Consider the following 23,050-nt stretch of genomic DNA (forward strand, 5'->3'; position numbering starts at 1 on the left):
CTGGTGAGCAGGGGCCCAGTGTCCGCCCAGTTCCTGGTGAGCAGGGGCCCAGTGTCCGCCCAGTTCCTGGTGAGCAGGGGCCCAGTGTCCGCCCAGTTCCTGGTGAGCAGGGGCCCAGTGTCCGCCCAGTTCCTGGTGAGCAGGGGCCCAGTGTCCGCCCAGTTCCTGGTGAGCAGGGGCCCAGTGTCCGCCCAGTTCCTGGTGAGCAGGGGCCCAGTGTCCGCCCAGTTCCTGGTGAGCAGGGGCCCAGTGTCCGCCCAATTCCTGGTGAGCAGGGGCCCAGTGTCCGCCCAGTTCCTGGTGAGCAGGGGCCCGGGGCGCACAGTGTCGGGGGCCCGGGGTGTCGGGGGCGCGGGGTGTTGGGGGCGCAGGGTGTCGGGGGCCCAAGGCGCAGGGTGTCGGGGGCCCGGGGCGCACAGCTGCTTGTAAATTGTCAGCGGTCTCGGAGACGCCACACAATGGCTGATGTGGAAATGCCCCACTGATGGAGTGGTAGATGTGCTCTTTGGAGGTTGGGGCAGATTCGAGCGAACTTTACTCCGCATCTAACTGCATTGTGTGTGACCTGATCCTGGCACTGACTGCCCGTAAAATGTAAAACAGAATTGAACTTCTGCGCTATCGAAAGTCCACAGAACGAATGCAATTCAATTTGTTTGAAGAATTACGGTGGTGTCTGTAAGTACACCAAAATTACAACAGGCCAGTTGGCTCAACCAGACCGTGTCAGTGTTTACCCTCCATACAAGCAAATCGCTCTAATCACATTCACCCTGTTTCCATATCCCATCCAACCTGTTTCATTCATCCAGCTAGCCAATCTAATCTTCAACGTTGACATGGTTTCTGCCTCACCCACTAACCCCGGGAGTGAATTCCACAGCCTAACAACTCTGTGTGTTCCTCCTGCTCTCTGTTCCAAATCCCTTGTAATCAGTCTTGTATCAATGGCCCATTGTTTTTTATGCCGCTACTCTGGGCAGTATGATCGAAGTGTTTACCATCGCACCGCCCCCATCGCACTGCCCCCATCGCACCGCCCCCATCGTACCGCCCCCATCGCACTGCCCCCATCGCACCGCCCCCATCGTACCGCCCCCATCGCACCGGCCCCATCGCACCGGCCCCATCGCACCGGCCCCATCGCACCGGCCCCATCGCATCGGCCCCATCGCACCGGCCCCATCGCACCGGCCCCATCGCACCGCCCCATCGCACCGCCCCCATCGCACCGGCCCCATCGCACCGGCCCCATCGCACCGGCCCCATCGCACTGCCCCATCGCACCGCCCCCATCGCACCGCCCCCATCGCACCGCCCCCATCGCACCGCCCCCATCGCACCGCCCCCATCGTACTGCCCCATCGCACCGCCCCCATCGCACCGCCCCCATCGCACCGGCCCCATCGTACCGGCCCATCGCACCGCCCCCATCGTACTGCCCCATCGCACCGCCCCCATCGCACCGCCCCCATCGTACTGCCCCATCGCACCGCCCCCATCGTACTGCCCCATCGCACCGCCCCCATCGCACCGCCCCCATCGCACCGCCCCCATCGTACTGCCCCCATCGTACTGCCCCCATCGTACCGCCCCATCGTACTGCCCCCATCGCACCGCCCCCATCGTACTGCCCCATCGCACCGCCCCCATCGCACCGCCCCCATCGCACTGCCCCCATCGTACTGCCCATTCGCACCGGCCCCATCGCACCGCCCCCATCGCACCGCCCCCATCGTACTGCCCCATCGCACCGGCCCCATCGCACCGCCCCCATCCCACCGCCCCCATCGCACCGGCCCCATCGCACCGCCCCCATCGTACCGGCCCATCGCACTGCCCCCATCGTACTGCCCCATCGCACCGGCCCCATCGTACTGCCCCATCGCACCGGCCCCATCGCACCGGCCCCATCGTACTGCCCCATCGCACCGCCCCCATCGCACCGCCCCCATCGCACCGCCCCCATCGCACCGCCCCCATCGCACCGGCCCCATCGCACCGGCCCCATCGTACTGCCCCATCGCACCGCCCCCATCGCACCGCCCCCATCGCACCGCCCCCATCGCACCGGCCCCATCGCACCGCCCCCATCGCACCGCCCCATCGCACCGGCCCCATCGTACTGCCCCATCGTACTGCCCCATCGTACTGCCCCATCGTACTGCCCCATCGCACCGCCCCCATCGCACCGGCCCCATCGCACCGGCCCCATCGTACTGCCCCATCGTACTGCCCCATCGTACCGCCCCCATCGTACTGCCCCATCGCACCGCCCCCATCGTACTGCCCCATCGCACCGCCCCCATCGTACCGGCCCATCGCACCGCCCCCATCGTACTGCCCCATCGCACCGCCCCATCGCACCGGCCCCATCGCACCGCCCCATCGCACCGCCCCCATCGCACCGGCCCCATCGCACCGCCCCCATCGCACCGGCCCCATCGCACCGGCCCCATCGCACCGGCCCCATCGCACCGCCCCCATCGTACCGCCCCCATCGCACCGCCCCCATCGCACCGCCCCATCGCACCGGCCCCATCGCACCGCCCCATCGCACCGCCCCCATCGCACCGCCCCCATCGCACCGCCCCGATCGCACCGCCCCCATCGCACCGGCCCCATCGCACCGCCCCCATCGCACCGGCCCCATCGCACCGCCCCCATCGCACCGGCCCCATCGCACCGCCCCCATCGCACCGCCCCGATCGCACCGCCCCCATCGCACCGGCCCATCGTACCGCCCCCATCGCACCGCCCCCATCGCACCGCCCCATCGCACCGGCCCCATCGCACCGGCCCCATCGCACCGGCCCCATCGCACCGGCCCCATCGCACCGCCCCCATCGTACCGCCCCATCGCACCGGCCCATCGCACCGGCCCATCGCACCGGCCCATCGCACCGGCCCATCGCACCGGCCCCATCGCACTGCCCCATCGCACCGCCCCCATCGCACCGGCCCATCGCACCGGCCCATCGCACCGGCCCCATCGCACCGGCCCCATCGCACCGGCCCCATCGCACCGCCCCCATCGCACCGCCCCCATCGTACTGCCCCATCGTACTGCCCCCATCGCACCGGCCCCATCGTACTGCCCCATCGAACCGCCCCCATCGCACCGCCCCCATCGCACCGCCCCCATCGCACCGCCCCCCATCGCACCACCCCCATCGCACCAGCCCCATCGCACCGCCCCCATCGCACCGCCCCCATCGCACCGCCCCCATCGCACCGGCCCCATCGCACCGGCCCATCGCACCGCCCCCATCGTACTGCCCCATCGCACTGCCCCCATCGCACCGCCCCCATCGCACCGCCCCCATCGCACCGCCCCCATCGCACCGCCCCCATCGCACCGGCCCCATCGCACCGGCCCATCGCACCGCCCCCATCGTACTGCCCCATCGTACTGCCCCCATCGCACCGCCCCATCGTACTGCCCCATCGCACCGCCCCATCGTACTGCCCCATCGCACCGCCCCCATCGCACCGCCCCCATCGCACCGCCCCCATCGCACCGCCCCCATCGCACCGCCCCCATCGCACCGCCCCCATCGCACCGCCCCCATCGCACCGCCCCCATCGCACCGGCCCCATCGTACCGGCCCATCGCACCGCCCCCATCGCACCGGCCCATCGTACCGCCCCATCGCACCGCCCCCATCGCACCGCCCCCATCGCACCGCCCCCATCGCACCGCCCCCATCGCACCGCCCCCATCGCACCGGCCCCATCGTACTGCCCCATCGTACCGCCCCCATCGTACTGCCCCATCGCACCGCCCCCATCGTACCGCCCCCATCGTACTGCCCATTCGCACCGGCCCCATTGCACCGCCCCCATCGCACCGCCCCCATCGTACCGCCCCCATCGTACTGCCCATTCGCACCGGCCCCATCGCACCGCCCCCATCGTACTGCCCCATCGCACCGCCCCCATCGCACCGCCCCCATCGCACCGCCCCCATCGTACCGCCCCCATCGTACTGCCCATTCGCACCGGCCCCATCGCACCGCCCCCATCGCACCGGCCCCATCGTACCGCCCCCATCGCACCGCCCCCATCGTACTGCCCCATCGCACCGGCCCCATCGCACCGCCCCCATCGCACCGCCCCCATCGTACTGCCCCCATCGTACTGCCCCATCGCACCGCCCCCATCGTACCGGCCCATCGCACCGCCCCCATCGTACTGCCCCATCGCACCGCCCCCATCGTACTGCCCCATCGCACCGCCCCCATCGTACTGCCCCATCGCACCGCCCCCATCGTACCGGCCCATCGCACCGCCCCCATCGTACTGCCCCCATCGCACCGGCCCCATCGCACCGCCCCCATCGTACTGCCCCATCGCACCGGCCCCATCGCACCGCCCCCATCGCACCGCCCCCATCGCACCGGCCCCATCGCACCGGCCCCATCGCACCGCCCCCATCGCACTGCCCCCATCGTACCGGCCCCATCGCACCGGCCCCCATCGCACCGGCCCCATCGCACCGGCCCCATCGCACCGCCCCCATCGCACCGGCCCCATCGCACTGCCCCCATCGCACTGCCCCCATCGTACCGGCCCCATCGCACCGGCCCCATCGCACCGGCCCCATCGCACCGGCCCCATCGCACCGGCCCCATCGCACCGCCCCCATCGCACCGGCCCCATCGCACCGGCCCCATCGCACCGGCCCCATCGCACCGGCCCCATCGCACCGGCCCCATCGCACCGGCCCCATCGCACCGGCCCCATCGCACCGGCCCCATCGCACCGGCCCCATCGCACCGCCCCCATCGCACCGGCCCCATCGCACCGGCCCCATCGTACCGGCCCCATCGCACCGGCCCCATCGCACCGCCCCCATCGTACCGGCCCCATCGCACCGGCCCCATCGCACCGGCCCCATCGCACCGCCCCCATCGCACCGCCCCCATCGTACTGCCCCCATCGCACCGGCCCCATCGTACTGCCCCATCGAACCGCCCCCATCGCACCGCCCCCATCGCACCGCCCCCATCGCACCGCCCCCATCGCACCGCCCCCATCGCACCGGCCCCATCGCACCGGCCCATCGCACCGCCCCCATCGTACTGCCCCATCGCACTGCCCCCATCGCACCGCCCCCATCGCACCGCCCCCATCGCACCGCCCCCATCGCACCGCCCCCATCGCACCGGCCCCATCGCACCGGCCCATCGCACCGCCCCCATCGTACTGCCCCATCGTACTGCCCCCATCGCACCGCCCCATCGTACTGCCCCATCGCACCGCCCCATCGTACTGCCCCATCGCACCGCCCCCATCGCACCGCCCCCATCGCACCGCCCCCATCGCACCGCCCCCATCGCACCGCCCCCATCGCACCGCCCCCATCGCACCGCCCCCATCGCACCGCCCCCATCGCACCGGCCCCATCGTACCGGCCCATCGCACCGCCCCCATCGCACCGGCCCATCGTACCGCCCCATCGCACCGCCCCCATCGCACCGCCCCCATCGCACCGCCCCCATCGCACCGCCCCCATCGCACCGCCCCCATCGCACCGGCCCCATCGTACTGCCCCATCGTACCGCCCCCATCGTACTGCCCCATCGCACCGCCCCCATCGTACCGCCCCCATCGTACTGCCCATTCGCACCGGCCCCATTGCACCGCCCCCATCGCACCGCCCCCATCGTACCGCCCCCATCGTACTGCCCATTCGCACCGGCCCCATCGCACCGCCCCCATCGCACCGCCCCCATCGTACTGCCCCATCGCACCGCCCCCATCGCACCGCCCCCATCGCACCGCCCCCATCGTACCGCCCCCATCGTACTGCCCATTCGCACCGGCCCCATCGCACCGCCCCCATCGCACCGGCCCCATCGTACCGCCCCCATCGCACCGCCCCCATCGTACTGCCCCATCGCACCGGCCCCATCGCACCGCCCCCATCGCACCGCCCCCATCGTACTGCCCCCATCGTACTGCCCCATCGCACCGCCCCCATCGTACCGGCCCATCGCACCGCCCCCATCGTACTGCCCCATCGCACCGCCCCCATCGTACTGCCCCATCGCACCGCCCCCATCGTACTGCCCCATCGCACCGCCCCCATCGTACCGGCCCATCGCACCGCCCCCATCGTACTGCCCCCATCGCACCGGCCCCATCGCACCGCCCCCATCGTACTGCCCCATCGCACCGGCCCCATCGCACCGCCCCCATCGCACCGCCCCCATCGCACCGGCCCCATCGCACCGGCCCCATCGCACCGCCCCCATCGCACTGCCCCCATCGTACCGGCCCCATCGCACCGGCCCCCATCGCACCGGCCCCATCGCACCGGCCCCATCGCACCGCCCCCATCGCACCGGCCCCATCGCACTGCCCCCATCGCACTGCCCCCATCGTACCGGCCCCATCGCACCGGCCCCATCGCACCGGCCCCATCGCACCGGCCCCATCGCACCGCCCCCATCGCACCGGCCCCATCGCACCGGCCCCATCGCACCGGCCCCATCGCACCGGCCCCATCGCACCGGCCCCATCGCACCGGCCCCATCGCACCGGCCCCATCGCACCGGCCCCATCGCACCGGCCCCATCGCACCGGCCCCATCGCACCGCCCCCATCGCACCGGCCCCATCGCACCGGCCCCATCGTACCGGCCCCATCGCACCGGCCCCATCGCACCGCCCCCATCGTACCGGCCCCATCGCACCGCCCCCATCGCACCGGCCCCATCGCACCGGCCCCATCGCACCGCCCCATCGCACCGCCCCCATCGCACCGCCCCCATCGTACCGGCCCCATCGCACCGCCCCCATCGCACCGGCCCATCGCACCGGCCCATCGCACCGGCCCATCGCACCGCCCCCATCGCACCGCCCCCATCGCACCGCCCCCATCGCACCGCCCCCATCGCACCGCCCCCATCGCACCGCCCCCATCGCACCGGCCCCATCGTACCGGCCCCATCGCACCGCCCCATCGCACCGCCCCATCGCACCGCCCCCATCGTACCGGCCCCATCGTACTGCCCCCATCGCACCGCCCCCATCGTACCGCCCCCATCGCACCGCCCCCATCGTACCGGCCCCATCGTACTGCCCCATCGTACTGCCCCATCGTACTGCCCCATCGTACTGCCCCATCGCACCGCCCCCATCGCACCGCCCCCATCGCACCGCCCCCATCGCACCGCCCCCATCGCACCGGCCCCATCGCACCGGCCCCCTCGCACCGGCCCCATCGCACCGGCCCCATCGTACTGCCCCATCGTACTGCCCCATCGTACTGCCCCATCGTACTGCCCCATCGCACCGCCCCCATCGCACCGGCCCCATCGTACCGCCCCCATCGCACCGGCCCCATCGCACCGGCCCCAATCGCACCGGCCCCAATCGCACCGGCCCCATCGCACCGCCCCATCGCACCGGCCCCATCGCACCGGCCCCATCGCACCGGCCCATCGCACCGGCCCATCGCACCGGCCCATCGCACCGGCCCATCGCACCGGCCCATCGCACCGGCCCATCGCACCGGCCCATCGCACCGGCCCATCGCACCAGCCCCATCGTACCGGCCCCATCGCACTGCCCCATCGCACCGCCCCCATCGCACCGCCCCCATCGCACCGGCCCATCGCACCGCCCCCATCGTACTGCCCCATCGCACCGCCCCCATCGTACCGGCCCATCGCACCGCCCCCATCGCACCCATCGCACCGCCCCCATCGCACCGCCCCATCGCACCGCCCCCATCGTACCGCCCCCATCGCACCGCCCCCATCGCACCGGCCCCATCGTACTGCCCCATCGTACTGCCCCATCGTACCGCCCCCATCGTACTGCCCATTCGCACTGCCCCCATCCTACTGCCCCATCGCACCGCCCCCATCGTACCGCCCCCATCGTACTGCCCATTCGCACCGGCCCCATCGCACCGCCCCCATCGCACCGCCCCCATCGTACCGCCCCCATCGTACTGCCCATTCGCACCGGCCCCATCGCACCGCCCCCATCGCACCGCCCCCATCGTACTGCCCCATCGCACCGCCCCCATCGCACCGCCCCCATCGCACCGCCCCCATCGCACCGCCCCCATCGCACCGGCCCCATCGTACTGCCCCATCGCACCGCCCCCATCGCACCGCCCCCATCGCACCGGCCCCATCGCACCGCCCCCATCGCACCGCCCCCATCGCACCGGCCCCATCGCACCGCCCCCATCGCACCGCCCCCATCGTACTGCCCCATCGCACCGCCCCCATCGCACCGCCCCCATCGCACCGCCCCCATCGCACCGCGCCCATCGCACCGCCCCCATCGCACCGCCCCCATCGTACTGCCCCATCGCACCGCCCCCATCGCACCGCCCCCATCGCACCGCCCCCATCGCACCGCCCCCATCGCACCGCCCCCATCGCACCGGCCCCATCGCACCGCCCCCATCGCACCGCCCCCATCGTACTGCCCCATCGCACCGCCCCCATCGTACTGCCCCATCGCACCGCCCCCATCGTACTGCCCCATCGCACCGGCCCCATCGCACCGGCCCCATCGCACCGGCCCCATCGCACCGCCCCCATCGCACCGGCCCATCGCACCGGCCCCATCGCACCGGCCCCATCGCACCGGCCCATCGTACCGCCCCCATCGCACCGGCCCCATCGTACTGCCCCATCGCACCGGCCCCATCGCACCGGCCCCATCGCACCGGCCCATCGTACCGGCCCCATCGCACTGCCCCATCGCACTGCCCCATCGCACCGCCCCCATCGCACCGCCCCCATCGCACCGCCCCCAGCGTACTGCCCCATCGCACCGCCCCCATCGCACCGCCCCCATCGCACCGGCCCATCGCACCGGCCCCATCGCACCGCCCCCATCGCACCGGCCCATCGCACCGGCCCCATCGCACCGCCCCCATCGTACTGCCCCATCGCACCGCCCCCATCGCACCGCCCCCATCGCACCGGCCCCATCGTACTGCCCCATCGCACCGCCCCCATCGCACTGCCCCATCGCACTGCCCCATCGCACCGCCCCCATCGCACCGGCCCCATCGCACCGCCCCCATCGCACCGGCCCCATCGCACCGGCCCCATCGCACCGGCCCCATCGCACCGGCCCCATCGCACCGCCCCCATCGCACCGGCCCCATCGCACCGCCCCATCGCACTGCCCCCATCGTACCGGCCCATCGCACCGGCCCCATCGCACCGGCCCCATCGCACCGGCCCCATCGCACCGGCCCCATCGCACCGGCCCCATCGCACCGGCCCCATCGCACCGCCCCCATCGCACCGCCCCCATCGTACCGCCCCCATCGCACCGCCCCCATCGCACCGGCCCATCGCACCGGCCCCATCGCACCGCCCCCATCGTACTGCCCCATCGCACCGGCCCCATCGCACCGCCCCATCGTACTGCCCCCATCGTACCGGCCCATCGCACCGGCCCCATCGCACCGCCCCATCGTACTGCCCCCATCGTACCGCCCCCATCGCACCGGCCCCATCGCACCGCCCCATCGCACCGGCCCCATCGTACTGCCCCATCGCACTGCCCCCATCGTACCGGCCCCATCGTACCGGCCCCATCGCACCGGCCCCATCGCACCGGCCCCATCGCACCGGCCCCATCGCACCGGCCCATCGCACCAGCCCATCGCACCGCCCCCATCGCACCGGCCCCATCGCACCGGCCCCATCGCACCGCCCCCATCGCACCGCCCCCATCGCACCGGCCCCATCGTACTGCCCCCATCGCACCGGCCCCATCGCACCGGCCCCATCGCCGGCCCCATCGCACCGGCCCCATCGCACCGGCCCCATCGCACCGGCCCCATCGCACCGGCCCCATCGCACCGGCCCCATCGCACCGGCCCCATCGCACCGGCCCCATCGCACCGGCCCCATCGCACCGGCCCCATCGCACCGCCCCATCGCACCGGCCCCATCGCACCGGCCCCATCGTACCGCCCCATCGCACCGGCCCCATCGCACCGGCCCCATCGCACCGGCCCCATCGCACCGGCCCCATCGCACCGCCCCATCGCACCGGCCCCATCGCACCGCCCCATCGCACCGGCCCCATCGCACCGGCCCCATCGTACCGCCCCATCGCACCGGCCCCATCGCACCGGCCCCATCGCACCGGCCCCATCGCACCGGCCCCATCGCACCGGCCCCATCGCACCGCCCCCATCGCACCGCCCCATCGCACCGGCCCCATCGCACCGGCCCCATCGTACGCCCCCATCGCACCGCCCCCATCGCACCGTCCCCATCGCACCGCCCCCATCGCACCGTCCCCATCGCACCGGCCCCCATCGCACCGGCCTCATCGTACTGCCCCATCGCACCGTCCCCATCGCACCGCCCCCATCGCACCGTCCCCATCGCACCGGCCCCCATCGCACCGGCCTCATCGTACTGCCCCATCGCACCGCCCCCATCGCACCGGCCCCCATCGCACCGGCCTCATCGTACTGCCCCATCGCACCGGCCCCCATCGCACCGGCCTCATCGTACTGCCCCATCGCACCGGCCCCATTGCACCGCCCCCATCGTACTGCCTGCTAATCTGACAGGAAAAAGGCCCAATTTTTCAGGCCTTTCTTCACGTCTCTTATTTCATTCAGTATTTTGCTCTTTCATTTTAGGGTAATTTCCGAGGCCTGGATTTGAACGAGGAGCTCTATATCGGTGGATACCCCAATTTTGACAACATTTCTAAAGTAACTGGACGCGACAGTGGGTTTATGGGTAAGACAGATGTTCAGAAAATGTCTATACAGGGTTTTAGGGGAACTAGTCCTGAGGTCAGCCTGAGGTCACCGAGATTCCTCATGAGCAGCTCCTGTTGTGCTAAAGTCGTTGCCTGCAGAGCAGCCTCGTGGGTCTCGGGGTGGAGCGATTCCCATCCAGAGCTGAGTGAGTTGAAGTTGCAAAGCTCACTCCTAAAGATCCAGGTTTGTGTGTGAGCCGCCTCCAATCACAGGAAACCGCTGCCCTCCCACCCGACACCAGTCGACCAGGGACGGCAAGAGGTAACCATGGCAATAATGTGAAGAATGGCTTCCCTCCACTCCCGGCTTCTCTCCACTCCCAGCTCCCACCTAGCCAACATGTAGCACTGTGGGGGGGTCCACCGTCAATCAGCTAAAACAGTCAGATGTAGAAATCTGTCTCGGGCAGTGGTGCAGAATGGGTGGCACTAGATCAGCTGCCCGTTAACGCACCGTCTCACACCCCGTCCCATCGATCCGGTGCCCCCCGTTAACGCACTGTCTCACACCCCGTCCCATCGATCCGGTGCCTCCCGTTAACGCACCGTCTCACACCCCGTCCCATCGATCCGGTGCCCCCCGTTAACGCACTGTCTCACACCCCGTCCCATCGATCCGGTGCCCCCCGTTAACGCAGCATCTCACACCCCGTCCCATCGATCCGGTGCCTCCCGTTAACGCACTGTCTCACACCCCGTCCCATCGATCCGGTGCCTCCCGTTAACGCACCGTCTCACACCCCGTCCCATCGATCCGGTGCCCCCCGTTAACGCACTGTCTCACACCCCGTCCCATCGATCCGGTGCCTCCCGTTAACGCAGCATCTCACACCCCGTCCCATCGATCCGGTGCCCCCCGTTAACGCAGCATCTCACACCCCGTCCCATCGATCCGGTGCCTCCCGTTAACGCACCGTCTCACACCCCGTCCCATCGATCCGGTGCCTCCCGTTAACGCACCGTCTCACACCCCGTCCCATCGATCCGGTGCCTCCCGTTAACGCACCGTCTCACACCCCGTCCCATCGATCCGGTGCCTCCCGTTAACGCACCGTCTCACACCCCGTCCCATCGATCCGGTGCCTCCCGTTAACGCACCGTCTCACACCCCGTCCCATCGATCCGGTGCCCCCCGTTAACGCACCGTCTCACACCCCGTCCCATCGATCCGGTGCCCCCCGTTAACGCACTGTCTCACACCCCGTCCCATCGATCCAGTGTCTCCCGTTAACGCACTGTCTCACACCCCGTCCCATCGATCCGGTGCCCCCCGTTAACGCACCGTCTCACACCTCGTCCCATCGATCCGGTGCCCCCCGTTAACGCACCGTCTCACACCCCGTCCCATCGATCCGGTGCCTCCCGTTAACGCACCGTCTCACACCCCGTCCCATCGATCCGGTGCCCCCCGTTAATGCAGCATCTCACACCCCGTCCCATCGATCCGGTGCCCCCCGTTAACGCACCGTCTCACACCCCGTCCCATCGATCCGGTGCCCCCCGTTAATGCAGCATCTCACACCTCGTCCCATCGATCCGGTGCCCCCCGTTAACGCACCGTCTCACACCCCGTCCCATCGATCCGGTGCCCCCCGTTAATGCAGCATCTCACACCCCGTCCCATCGATCCGGTGCCCCCCGTTAACGCACTGTCTCACACCCCGTCCCATCGATCCGGTGCCCCCCGTTAACGCACCGTCTCACACCCCGTCCCATCGATCCGGTGCCCCCCGTTAATGCAGCATCTCACACCCCGTCCCATCGATCCGGTGCCCCCCGTTAACGCACCGTCTCACACCCCGTCCCATCGATCCGGTGCCTCCCGTTAACGCACTGTCTCACACCCCGTCCCATCGATCCGGTGCCCCCCGTTAATGCAGCATCTCACACCCCGTCCCATCGATCCGGTGCCTCCCGTTAACGCACCGTCTCACACCCCGTCCCATCGATCCGGTGCCCCCCGTTAACGCACCGTCTCACACCTCGTCCCATCGATCCGGTGCCCCCCGTTAACGCACCGTCTCACACCCCGTCCCATCGATCCGGTGCCCCCCTGTTTTGCAACATCACTCAGAACAAATTTCTAGCCTGAAGTATTTGTGATGCTGAAGCTGAAATGAATCATTTCAACTCTGTCCCGTGTGCAGAGAGCTGTTGGGTCCAATCTCCACCCCTGTTGTTTTCAATAGTTCTCCTTTGATTTATATATTAATCCTGCTTTTGTGATACTTGCATGAAAATACATTCAAATATTGGGCTTGAGATTAACCCCCTCGCCCGACGGGAATGGTGCAAGTGGCGGTGGGGGGGGGGCGGCGGGGGGGGGAGGGGGATGGTTGAGGTGGGGGGGGGGGGGCCCCTCTGTCCTGCCATCAAAACTTATCTCCGAACCGGCATGAGAGGGTCACCTGCCCTGGGCAGGCAGGGGCCTACTTTATGTAGAAAAGTCACATCCCCCTCAGCAACACAATCCCATCTTATCATGAGGATTTCGGGGCCAGCCCTGGTAGCTCTACTATGCTGGGTGTCATGGGAAGAGGCCAAGGTAAATTTAAAAATCTGACTTTTATGTGGAATCCTGGTGGGCCAGATAGAGCAAGAATACTTCCAGGTCCCACAGGTAGTCCTTGGTGCCTTCCTCCCCCCCCCCCCCCCCCACCCCAACCCAAGACCTTGTCTATCCCTCCCAATCGGCATCGGCTCTTTGAGCCCCACCCCTGAGCACTGCCATCGCCCTGGGTCCAGCTCCCGGCCCAGGCCCCACTCTCGGTACCGGCCCAGCTCCCACTCCCAGGCCCAGGCCCCACTCTCGGCCCCGGCCCAGCTCCCACTCCCAGGCCCAGGCCCCACTCTCGGTACCGGTCCAGCTCCCACTCCCACTCCCAGGCCCCACTTTCAGCGCAGGCCCAGTTCCCGGCCCAAACCACAGGCCCCACTCTCGGCCCCGGCCCAGCTCCCACTCTCACCTAGCTCCGATATCATTTCCCCCCCCAGCTTCGAGCGGGAGACATATTTAAATGCAGTGCAGCTGTTAAAATGGGCCAAGGCTTGGTCCTTAGTGACCCCCAGATGTGCCACCCACTTTGGGATCACCACACACCGAGCTCACCCACAGTTAAAATCCGCCCATTGAGCCTGTTGACATGGTTACCTATACTTGGGCAGTGAGGCATGTTTTTAAGGTGAGGCATTTTGTTCACAGAGACTCCGGCTATAAGGAGTAGGGGGTTTAAGCACGGGACTTGGAAGCTTTTCCCATCTTGTTTCCTGGTCGTGCTCTCTGTGGTGAGCGACCATACATTAAAGTACTCGCCCGGTGGGAGCGGTGTGAATGTGGGGAGGGTCTCACCACCCCAACCCACCTCGCCATGAGGAGGCTCGAGTGGAGCATAAATGTCTCTCGAATGGCCGCCCCTCCCTCCTTCTGTGGGATCTGCACTTCTCTGACCCTGTTTGACGTGTCTCAATGCTGCTTTGCACCCCGTTTGCTGTGGGACACAAGTTGGGTCATAATTAGATCTATAAATGAACGCAGTGACCAAATTCTGACTGTTTTGGGCTCAACCCTATACACCATAAAATATTTTACAAACTTAAAACATCAAAAATGTCAATAAACCTCCCATTATTATTATGTTTCCAGGCACAGGTATGTACCTTAAGTCACCCTGATGACTAACTGAAAGTGTTGTATCAGTGATCTCCGAAAGCCATTGTGTTATAACCATTCACAGAACTCCCATTGACTATTGTGTTGCTTTAGGGGGCAGTATGTGGTGATAGAAAATATTTGATATGCCTTTGTTTTCTGCTATCAGTTGTGTGAAGCAAAGCTCTTTGTGAAAATTGCCAGATATGTTTGCAGAATAAATAATACTGGTGATCACTATTCACCCGCTGACTCACTCTTTCCCCTGACTAGGCTGTATCCGCCAGCTCATTATTCAAGGTGACGAGGTGATCTTCTCAGCTCCAGAACTGAGAGCCAAGGGAATCTCCAACTGCCCAGTCTGCAAAGACCATCCTTGCAAGGTACAAGCCCTCAGTGCTGCTGTTTAGATATTTTCACAGCACTCAGGAATTTGTTGCTCCAATGTCTTATCACTTCTTTAAAGTCTTCCCACCCTCCATGTCTGTTCCTGGCCCAGCTAGGCAACAACTCCCCTTGGATTTCTGCCAGTGCAACCCTCGGCCTGCTTCATGGGAAGTCCACAAGCCTGGCTTGGCCTCACCCACCCCTCATATTTGCCCCGCTAAGTGAGGAGAGGCAACTGGGCACCTCCTCCAGCATCATCGGTGACTTGGGAAATCTTCTGGAAAGCAATGGTGACCTCCTGTTATTACCTGACACACAGCCATGGAACTCAAAAGTGCAGCACCAGCTAAAGGGACAATTCACAAAAATCTGCAGATATTTTAAGGCCCATTGTACCTTCTAATTTGGTTGAAAAATGAGCTTGCAATAGTGCGGTTGCTCCAATTACTATATCTACACTAAACTCCTTTCTAGTATATTTTAGAGCTGAATAAATCCATTCTTCTGAAGTGAATAGATATTATCAGGGTAATCAGTTTAACTTCATGAGGGGAGGGACTGAGCATGTGTACATGGCATGGCCGCAGTCAGTGGAAGGGAATACTGCCGCCTTGTTATATAGACCTATCTGATCGGTCCAGGTGCCAGCTTGAAACGCCTTTATTCTTCTAGCTGGCTTGTATGGAGTGTGACAGTGCAAGAGTCATGGTCAAGAACCTTGTTCTCTAGACAAGGATTCCAACAGGCTGCACATACGGCTGAGAGATCTTTGCACCGGGAAGGGTCCATATACATGGCAATTTAGTCAATTAATATAATAACAAGTCACTGGGCTGGATTTTCGGCTCCTCTGCACTCCATTTTTCACCCTGGAGCGGCGGCAATGGCGTGGTAAGGTGTTCTGGGCGGGTGGCCAGCCTCCGGCGCCCCGCGGCGATCCTCGGGTCCGGTTTCGCGGCAGCGCGGAGCTGCACCGTCCGGAAGAGCTGTGTCGGTGTGCGACGCCCCTGGTTGTGACACTGGCACGAGCTTTGACTCTTGTCCGCCCCGCAGCGCGTCCCGCAGCGACCTGGGAAATCAGACGGTGCAACCATCCCGACAGCGGAGAGGTGAGTAATGGACTCCTGAGGGAAGTGTGATTGTTCCTTTAATGTTTTTTTTGCGATTTGTGTTGTGGTGGCGTGCGCAGTGTTTTGGGAATGTTGTTGAATGATCAGCCATGATCATATTGGATGGTGGTGCAGGCTCGAAGGGCCGAATGGCCTACTCCAGCACCTATTTTCTATGTTTCTATGTGTTTGTAGATTTTTTTAGGTGTCCCCCCCCTCCCCCGGCGTCTCCCAGAGCGCTCCCAGCCCGGATCTTTAGCTCGAGAGTTTCCCACGCTAACGCCCGAGAGGTGTACAACGCCCCACTTAGCGCTGCCCCCCTGATGCAGGGCCCAGCTGCCCAATGTTACTGACTGAGGCGCAAACTGTTCCTGGGCGCTAACCGTACCTTACCGCCCCGAAACATCAAAGCCCAAAATCCAGCCCGCTGAATCAGGAAAGTTGCACGTTGAAACCAACACCTATATTTTGAGTCAACAATTGCTAAAATTGAGGGGAATCATTGTGAGTCCAATACTCAGACATTCTGGAATATGAGTTAGACAAGCGATGGGGGATATAGGAGACATACCAATTGGTCAGAATATAAACAATTTGATTCTTGTTACATCATGGTCCCCCCAAAAAATCTGTTTTACTCCACCCTGAGCCTGTACTAACCAAACTAATTATTTGTTCTTAATCTGATCAGTAATCATTTTGTGGTGCAAGATATGAGGCTCTTTGAAATCACTCCAGTTAAACATCCTTACTTACTTAAGTGTATCAACTGTGACTCAGTCCCTGGCCTGCGAGCTCCATCGGAAGGATCACTCCAGGGAGCAGCACGTGCAGGAGAGCAACGGCAGTGAAGAGGGGCGTCACAAAGGTCCAGCTCGGTGATTGGAGCGTGGGCAGGCACAGCAGGAGCGGCGAGGTCTGGGCGAAGGAGCAGCGAGAGACACTAGGGGGACGTGATCGGGGCCCAGAAGAGGCGAGGGCCCAGGGGCAGCACGGGCCAGCCCACACTGCGATATTTGCGCGCATTAGGTCCATGCAGCAGAGCTGGTCTCCAGTCGTCTTGGGTAATCCTTGCCACTGGACCAAGACCTCGCTCTGTCAAGCCCGTGTGGTGGCTGGTGTGCAACGGCCACCCCACGTTAAAAAAAATCCACGCACAGGCACCTTCCACCCTTCAACATGTAGTTCGGGACCTGGAATATTAGTTCCTTCATTGAAACACCTGGGAACTTTTTGGCGTGGAAGCAAGTCATCCTCGACTCGAGGGACTGCCTATGACGATGATGAGTGGGTAGCACTCTCGCCTCTGAGTCAGAAGGTTGTGGGTTCAAGTCCCACTCCAGGAACTTGAGCACAAAAATCAAGGCTGAACTGAAGGAGTGCTACACTTGTCTTTCAGATGAGATGTTAAACCGAGGCCCCGTCTGCTCTCTCAGGTGGATGTAAAAGATCCCATGGCACTATTTCGAAGAAGAGCAGGGGAGTTATCCCCAGTGTCCTGGGGCCAATATTTATCCCTCTATCAACATAACAAAAACAGATTATCTGGTCATTATCACGTTGCTGTTTGTGGGAGCTTGCTGTGCGCAAGTTGGCTGTGTTTCCCACATTACAACAGTAACTACACTCCAAAAGTACCTTGGCTGTAAAGTGCTTTGAGATGTCCATTGGTCGTGAAAGGTGCTATATAAATGCAAGTTTTTCTCTCTCTTACCGATCTCTCAAATCATTCACCAGTATGCACATCGAAGAAATTTGAACGTATGCTGAATTTTGCACATTTGTGATCATTTTGATGTTGAATTGATTGTGCAATTGTTAAATTCCAGAGGTACGTGCACTGAGAACAGCATTATGTTCAGCCTGTCACCATTCTAGTTAGGTTTTACATTATTAAGGAACATTAACGAATAATGTCACTGCAACAAATTAATAATTGTTATTGTAGGTTGAGGTCAAGACTGAGGATTCATTATTTATTAATGAAGTGACTCACATGCTTTCTCTTTCAGAATGGAGGGCGCTGTGTGGACTCTGAGACCAGCAGCTATGTGTGTCACTGTAGGTCGGGATACACTGGGAGCAACTGCGAACATTCGCAGGCTCTGCACTGTCACCCAGGTAAAGGTGCATCTCGAGCCGCTGGTGGCACTGTTGAACGTAGTAAATCCAGGATAATACTCAGGTCGTGTCATCTGCTTTTGACTGTCAGAAAGGGAAACATGACTTCTCAGCTGTTTCAAAATAATTAAAGTTGAACCACTGTCGACGGAGTTCCCACTGTGACCCCTGGGTGGAGGTGGGGTATTGGTCCCAGAGTGTCAGCTTGGCACGCTGGTACCACTCTCCCCTCTGAGTCCGAAGGCTAGGCTAACACTAGTGGAATACTGAGGGCGTGCTGATGGAATGTTAAATCTGTCTGGGTATAAAAGAGCAGGGGAGTTCCCCGGGTGCCCCGATCAAAATCTATCCCTCAACCAACACTCTCGAAACAGATTAACCGGTTATTTATCTCCTTGCTATTTGTGGAACCTTGCTGTGCACAAATTGACTGGTATGTTTGCCAACATTACATCAGTAACTGCACTTCAAAAATTATTAATTGGCTGTGAAACTTTGTGACATCATGAGGATGTGAAAGGTACTATATAAATGCAAGTTCTTTTAACTTGCTTGCACCATCACAGTGTCTCCTTGTGGTCAACCAGCTGTCTTTGATGTCGAGAGCTGAACTGGATCTGACGGTATTGAGAGCAGTAAAATCAAACGGGTAAAATTTGAAAAGATCAAATAACATCTTACGAAATAAGCATCGTCCTTTTCTGAGATTATTGGGACAAGGAGATAGCAGCGCTGGACAGAGATTGAGGAACTACAATGAAGGTGATTTATGATGGTTAGTGAATGAACAAGGGACCCAGAGACTGGAGCCCTGCTGCCTGAGTGGCTGGGACTGGTCTCGTTTCTCTGTTCTCCACGCAGCAAGCTCCTGTTCTGAGCCATGTCTTTATGAGAAGGTGATGAACAGATTGTGTGCAGCTTTTTATACAACAGGGTGTTGGCAGAGTAATACAGGCAGAGCACCTTCCCAGCCTCCCTCGCCTGACGGAGTTCCACACTGATCTCATTCGGGGAAAGTGAGGAAGGGCTAAAGGAGGAGAAAGTGTCTGTTTGGGACAGTCTCTGGATGTTAGAGTTGTATGAAGTTGTTGATGCTTGTTTGTGGTTTGGGTCTGCAGAGGCCTGTGGGTCAGACGCAACTTGTGTGAACAGAGCCGATGGTCTTGGTTATAACTGCCGCTGTCACCTGGGCAAACGAGGGCCCAAATGTATGGATGGTGAGTCTCACAATAAAATCATCTCACGCTTAACAATAACTGTCAACTACCTTTCAGGAACATGACATCTGTTTTTTAATGTTTGACACTGAAATTATAGACATTTCGGAGCTATGATTCCAAATAGCTTTACTTTTTTTTCATGTAAAAGAAAGTCACTGTTAGTTTGTTGGTGGGGGTTCATTGGGGTATAGAACAGTCTTTCCAGTTTTGTCAACCACTGTCAGTTGCTAATACTCGAAAATCTGGCACAGCAACAGTCCCGTGCAGCAGTATAATATTTCCTCTCTAAGTTCAATCACCCTTTAGTGCTGAGTAATAGGCTCGGGATCTGGATCGAAACTAGTCAAGCTGATTATTTATGGGATCCTAACACAAAGTGAAGACTTTCATCGTCGTGCTGAAATCCAGGTCCAAGAAGTGAAGAGAGAATATCCTCGTCCAAAATAACCCCCCAACATCCACTCTATCCTCCTCCGCTACCAGGGGCTTAGGGGGTTAAGGTATGAGGGACAGGCTGCATAAACCTAGCTTGTGTTCCCTTGTAGTGCGAAGGTCGAGAGGTGATCTGATCGAGGTGTTTAAAGTAATAAAAGGAATCAAAAGGGTGGATACAGGGAAACTTATTTCCTCTGATAGTGAAATCAAGAATAATCTTAAAATAAAGACTAGAACATTTCAGAGGGGAATCAGGAAACTTTGTTTCACACACAGGGTACAGAAATCTGAAATTCTCTGCCCCCAAAAAGCTGCCGATGCTGGGGGCAGTTGCCGTTTTCAAGACTAAGATCGATTGATTTTAGTTGGGCAGGGGCTTAGAGCAAAGGCAGCTAAATGGAGTGGAGGTTGAGATCAGCCATGATCTAAGTGAGGGGCTAAATGGCCTACTATTCCTATCAAATGCTCCAGAACACAGTGCACCCCACCCTACACACGACGCGTGATGCAGTCGATGCCAGGAGGAGAGCTCTTGGCCTGTCTTCTCTCCTTCTCTGCACTTAACTTGGCAAAGCGTTAAACAATGTTGTGGGCGAGTCCGGAGTGAAAGTGTCGATCGAGATTGCTATTTGAGCTGTGTGGTCTCACTGGGCATCTGTTGCTCGAGTATCAGACTGTGCAGATACTTCTGTCACACTATTCACCAGGATGCTAGCTTTAAGCAACAATCTGTCGGAGGCTGGGTATGAACCTGACTCTCATTGGCTGCCTCACACAGGGGTCCTAATTACAGCGCCTTCCTTCCGGGGCGGGGATTCATTTGTGACGTACCCACCACTGACCAACGTTCACAATGAGCTGACCATTGAGCTGGAGTTCAAACCTCGCTCACCCACCGGCCTCATGTTCTACAGCAGCGGCAAGAGAATGAAAATGAATGACTTCATCTCCGTCGCCATGCTTAACGGCCTCGTGGAGTTCCGCTACGACCTGGGGTCAGGTAGGTGGAGATTCATCCGGATTGAGAACTTCTTCCACTAACATGGCTCAGTCTTCATGCGCGGAGCTCCCCAACACCCTGCCATTTGCTTGTCTCTGACCGTAAGCATTGTGCGCTGCATTTATTGGGGTGCATGTCTGCAATCCTGGCCAGTTAGATCCATTCAATCTCTAAACTGCCGTCTCCTTGTCAAAATAAGCCATTGCACGAGACCAGAATGGAAGCAGGTGTATCAAAGGCAGCAGAAAGGAAACTATTCATCGGCAGGGGGTTAATCTGGCCAAGGGGATCAGCTGCCCGTTATAGAATCTGCTCAAATTCAGGAGACCCCTGCTTTTCCTTTCTGTGTGTTTTGCAGCTTTTCATTAAGGGACCGGTTTCCGGTGCCGATCCTTGGAAAGGTTCGTATCACTGATATAGGTGCATGCATTATTGCTTTCATTTGCTCAACCCTCCCACCCCTGCCGCTTGGCATTTCCACAGGACTAGCTGTTCTGCTGAGCGCAAAACCCGTGGCTCTCAACAAATGGCACAGGCTGAAAGCACATCGGCACGACCGGGATGGCTCGCTGACTGTTGACAACGAGAAAGAGATCAGGAATGTCTCTCCGGGGAAAAGCCAAGGCCTCAACCTTCGCAGCCCGATGTACCTCGGTGGTGTGGCAAGATCAGAGGCTCTCCCCAAAGCAATAAATGTCACCGAAGGGATTGATGGCTGCATTGGTCAGGTGAGTGCAGTAAAAACAGCTCAATGCCAGCTTCCAGCGCTGATAGAGGAGAGCCCTCTGATTGTCGCATCTCTGCGTTATGTACCAACCCACTTTGCCCCTTGTGCTAAGCTCCATTCCATGGACGGAGGGGCTTGCCCGCTGCTCCCAGAGTCCTCTCCATCGCACTCTGTAATCAGTCTGTAAGAGGTGAGTGAGAGCAGCCTGCCGTGATCCATTACTGAACACTCCCTCCCACCCCCTGACCAACAACCTGGCCTAGATCAGGAACTCGCCTTAGAGCTTCATTTCCTCTGGTGTTGCACAAGCTAACGCGCTAATGTAAATTGTGCACCTCCTAAAATGAACTGCTTTATTGTATACGAGTGAAGGAAGTGTTAAAATAGCGCAAAAATGGACTTGATGCAAACGGAATAAGCAGTGCCTCACAAAGGAAGGGTTTGCTGTGGTGGAGAATTGTTGGCAGAAGTTCATGTCCAACCAACCCTCAGCACCATGTGGTTCTCCAAATCAAACATTGTTCTTCACAGTTGAGTAAAAGCAGCTTTCTTTGCTTGGTCAATTTGGAAATAATTCAGATGATCCTTGTCTAAAGCTAGATTTGACTGCACGCACAGCTGGCCTCTCCTCCCCCACCCCGTGTACCCTTTTGTTGATGTGTACATGTTTTAACACATTCAGTGTGTTGAGCTTACAGCTCTCCTCTCCTCCGTTAACCAGGTCTCCATCAATGGGAAGAAGGTGGATCTCTCCTATACCTTTACGGATAGCCTGAATGTTGATCAGTGTTATGACAGCTCACCGTGTGACCGCGTGCCTTGCCTGCACGGTGGAATGTGTCTGGTAACTGGAGAGTATGAATATCAGTGCGTCTGTACAAATGAATATCAGGGTGAGTCCGCGGGAAGAAGGAGCTGCCTCGTGTCGTCTTATGCTCAAGTGTCAATGGGCAGTAGTGTCAGAGTTAGTGAAACATGTTTAAATTACCCAAGTTGACCCTTGGTGTAAAGTCACGTTGGGAGGTACGGGCCAGATTTCCTGTTGCATTTTGTGCAACAGAATTTGAACACATTTATCGGCAGATGTACAATTCAGATGTGGATACATTTGGACAAACTGTCCAGACAAATAAAAGTTAGTCAAAAAAGATCATGAGAAAAATGGTTACAACTGTAATAAATATGTTTCTTGGGAAGCCAGCATGAATTTATAATTCGGATCTGTCTGTTATTTCTATAAATATATGACCTAGGAAATTTAAATAAAGTGATTACTGCAGATTTTTATTTGTTTGCAGAGGCAGGATTTACAAAATACGTACAAATACTTACTGTACTGTTTAACACATTCTCAGTAAGTCTGTGCTATGAAACATGAATCTGTCTGAGGGAAGATGCCAGACGGAAGTGAATAAGCTTGGCATTTGTATTATAGCGAAAGACCATCTTTCCAACTAATACACGCAACTGACATTAAAACCACGCTCCATGTTTAACACATTATCACATTCTTTTGGGTAGATAATGACATTTTTGTAAATCTCATCTGAGTTATTGATAATATTGTGTATTATTACTGGACAACATTTCATTCAGATTATCGTTGAAACGCCAAGTGTCAGCGGTAGTT

General features: G+C 60.9%; 1 protein-coding gene across 1 annotated transcript in view; it reads left to right on the forward strand.

The window, feature by feature from the left end:
* hspg2 (heparan sulfate proteoglycan 2) overlaps nucleotides 1-23,050 on the forward strand; it is a 643,156-nt gene that overhangs the window by 578,603 nt on the left and 41,503 nt on the right. The window contains 7 exon segments of the mRNA XM_070860710.1: nucleotides 10,648-10,750; nucleotides 14,695-14,804; nucleotides 17,930-18,038; nucleotides 19,157-19,255; nucleotides 20,472-20,693; nucleotides 21,177-21,421; nucleotides 22,142-22,313. Of these exon segments, the coding sequence (XP_070716811.1) occupies nucleotides 10,648-10,750; nucleotides 14,695-14,804; nucleotides 17,930-18,038; nucleotides 19,157-19,255; nucleotides 20,472-20,693; nucleotides 21,177-21,421; nucleotides 22,142-22,313 (1,060 nt within the window).

This window comes from Pristiophorus japonicus, chromosome 18 (genome assembly GCF_044704955.1).
Source record: "Pristiophorus japonicus isolate sPriJap1 chromosome 18, sPriJap1.hap1, whole genome shotgun sequence".
NCBI classification, from domain to species: domain Eukaryota; kingdom Metazoa; phylum Chordata; class Chondrichthyes; family Pristiophoridae; genus Pristiophorus; species Pristiophorus japonicus.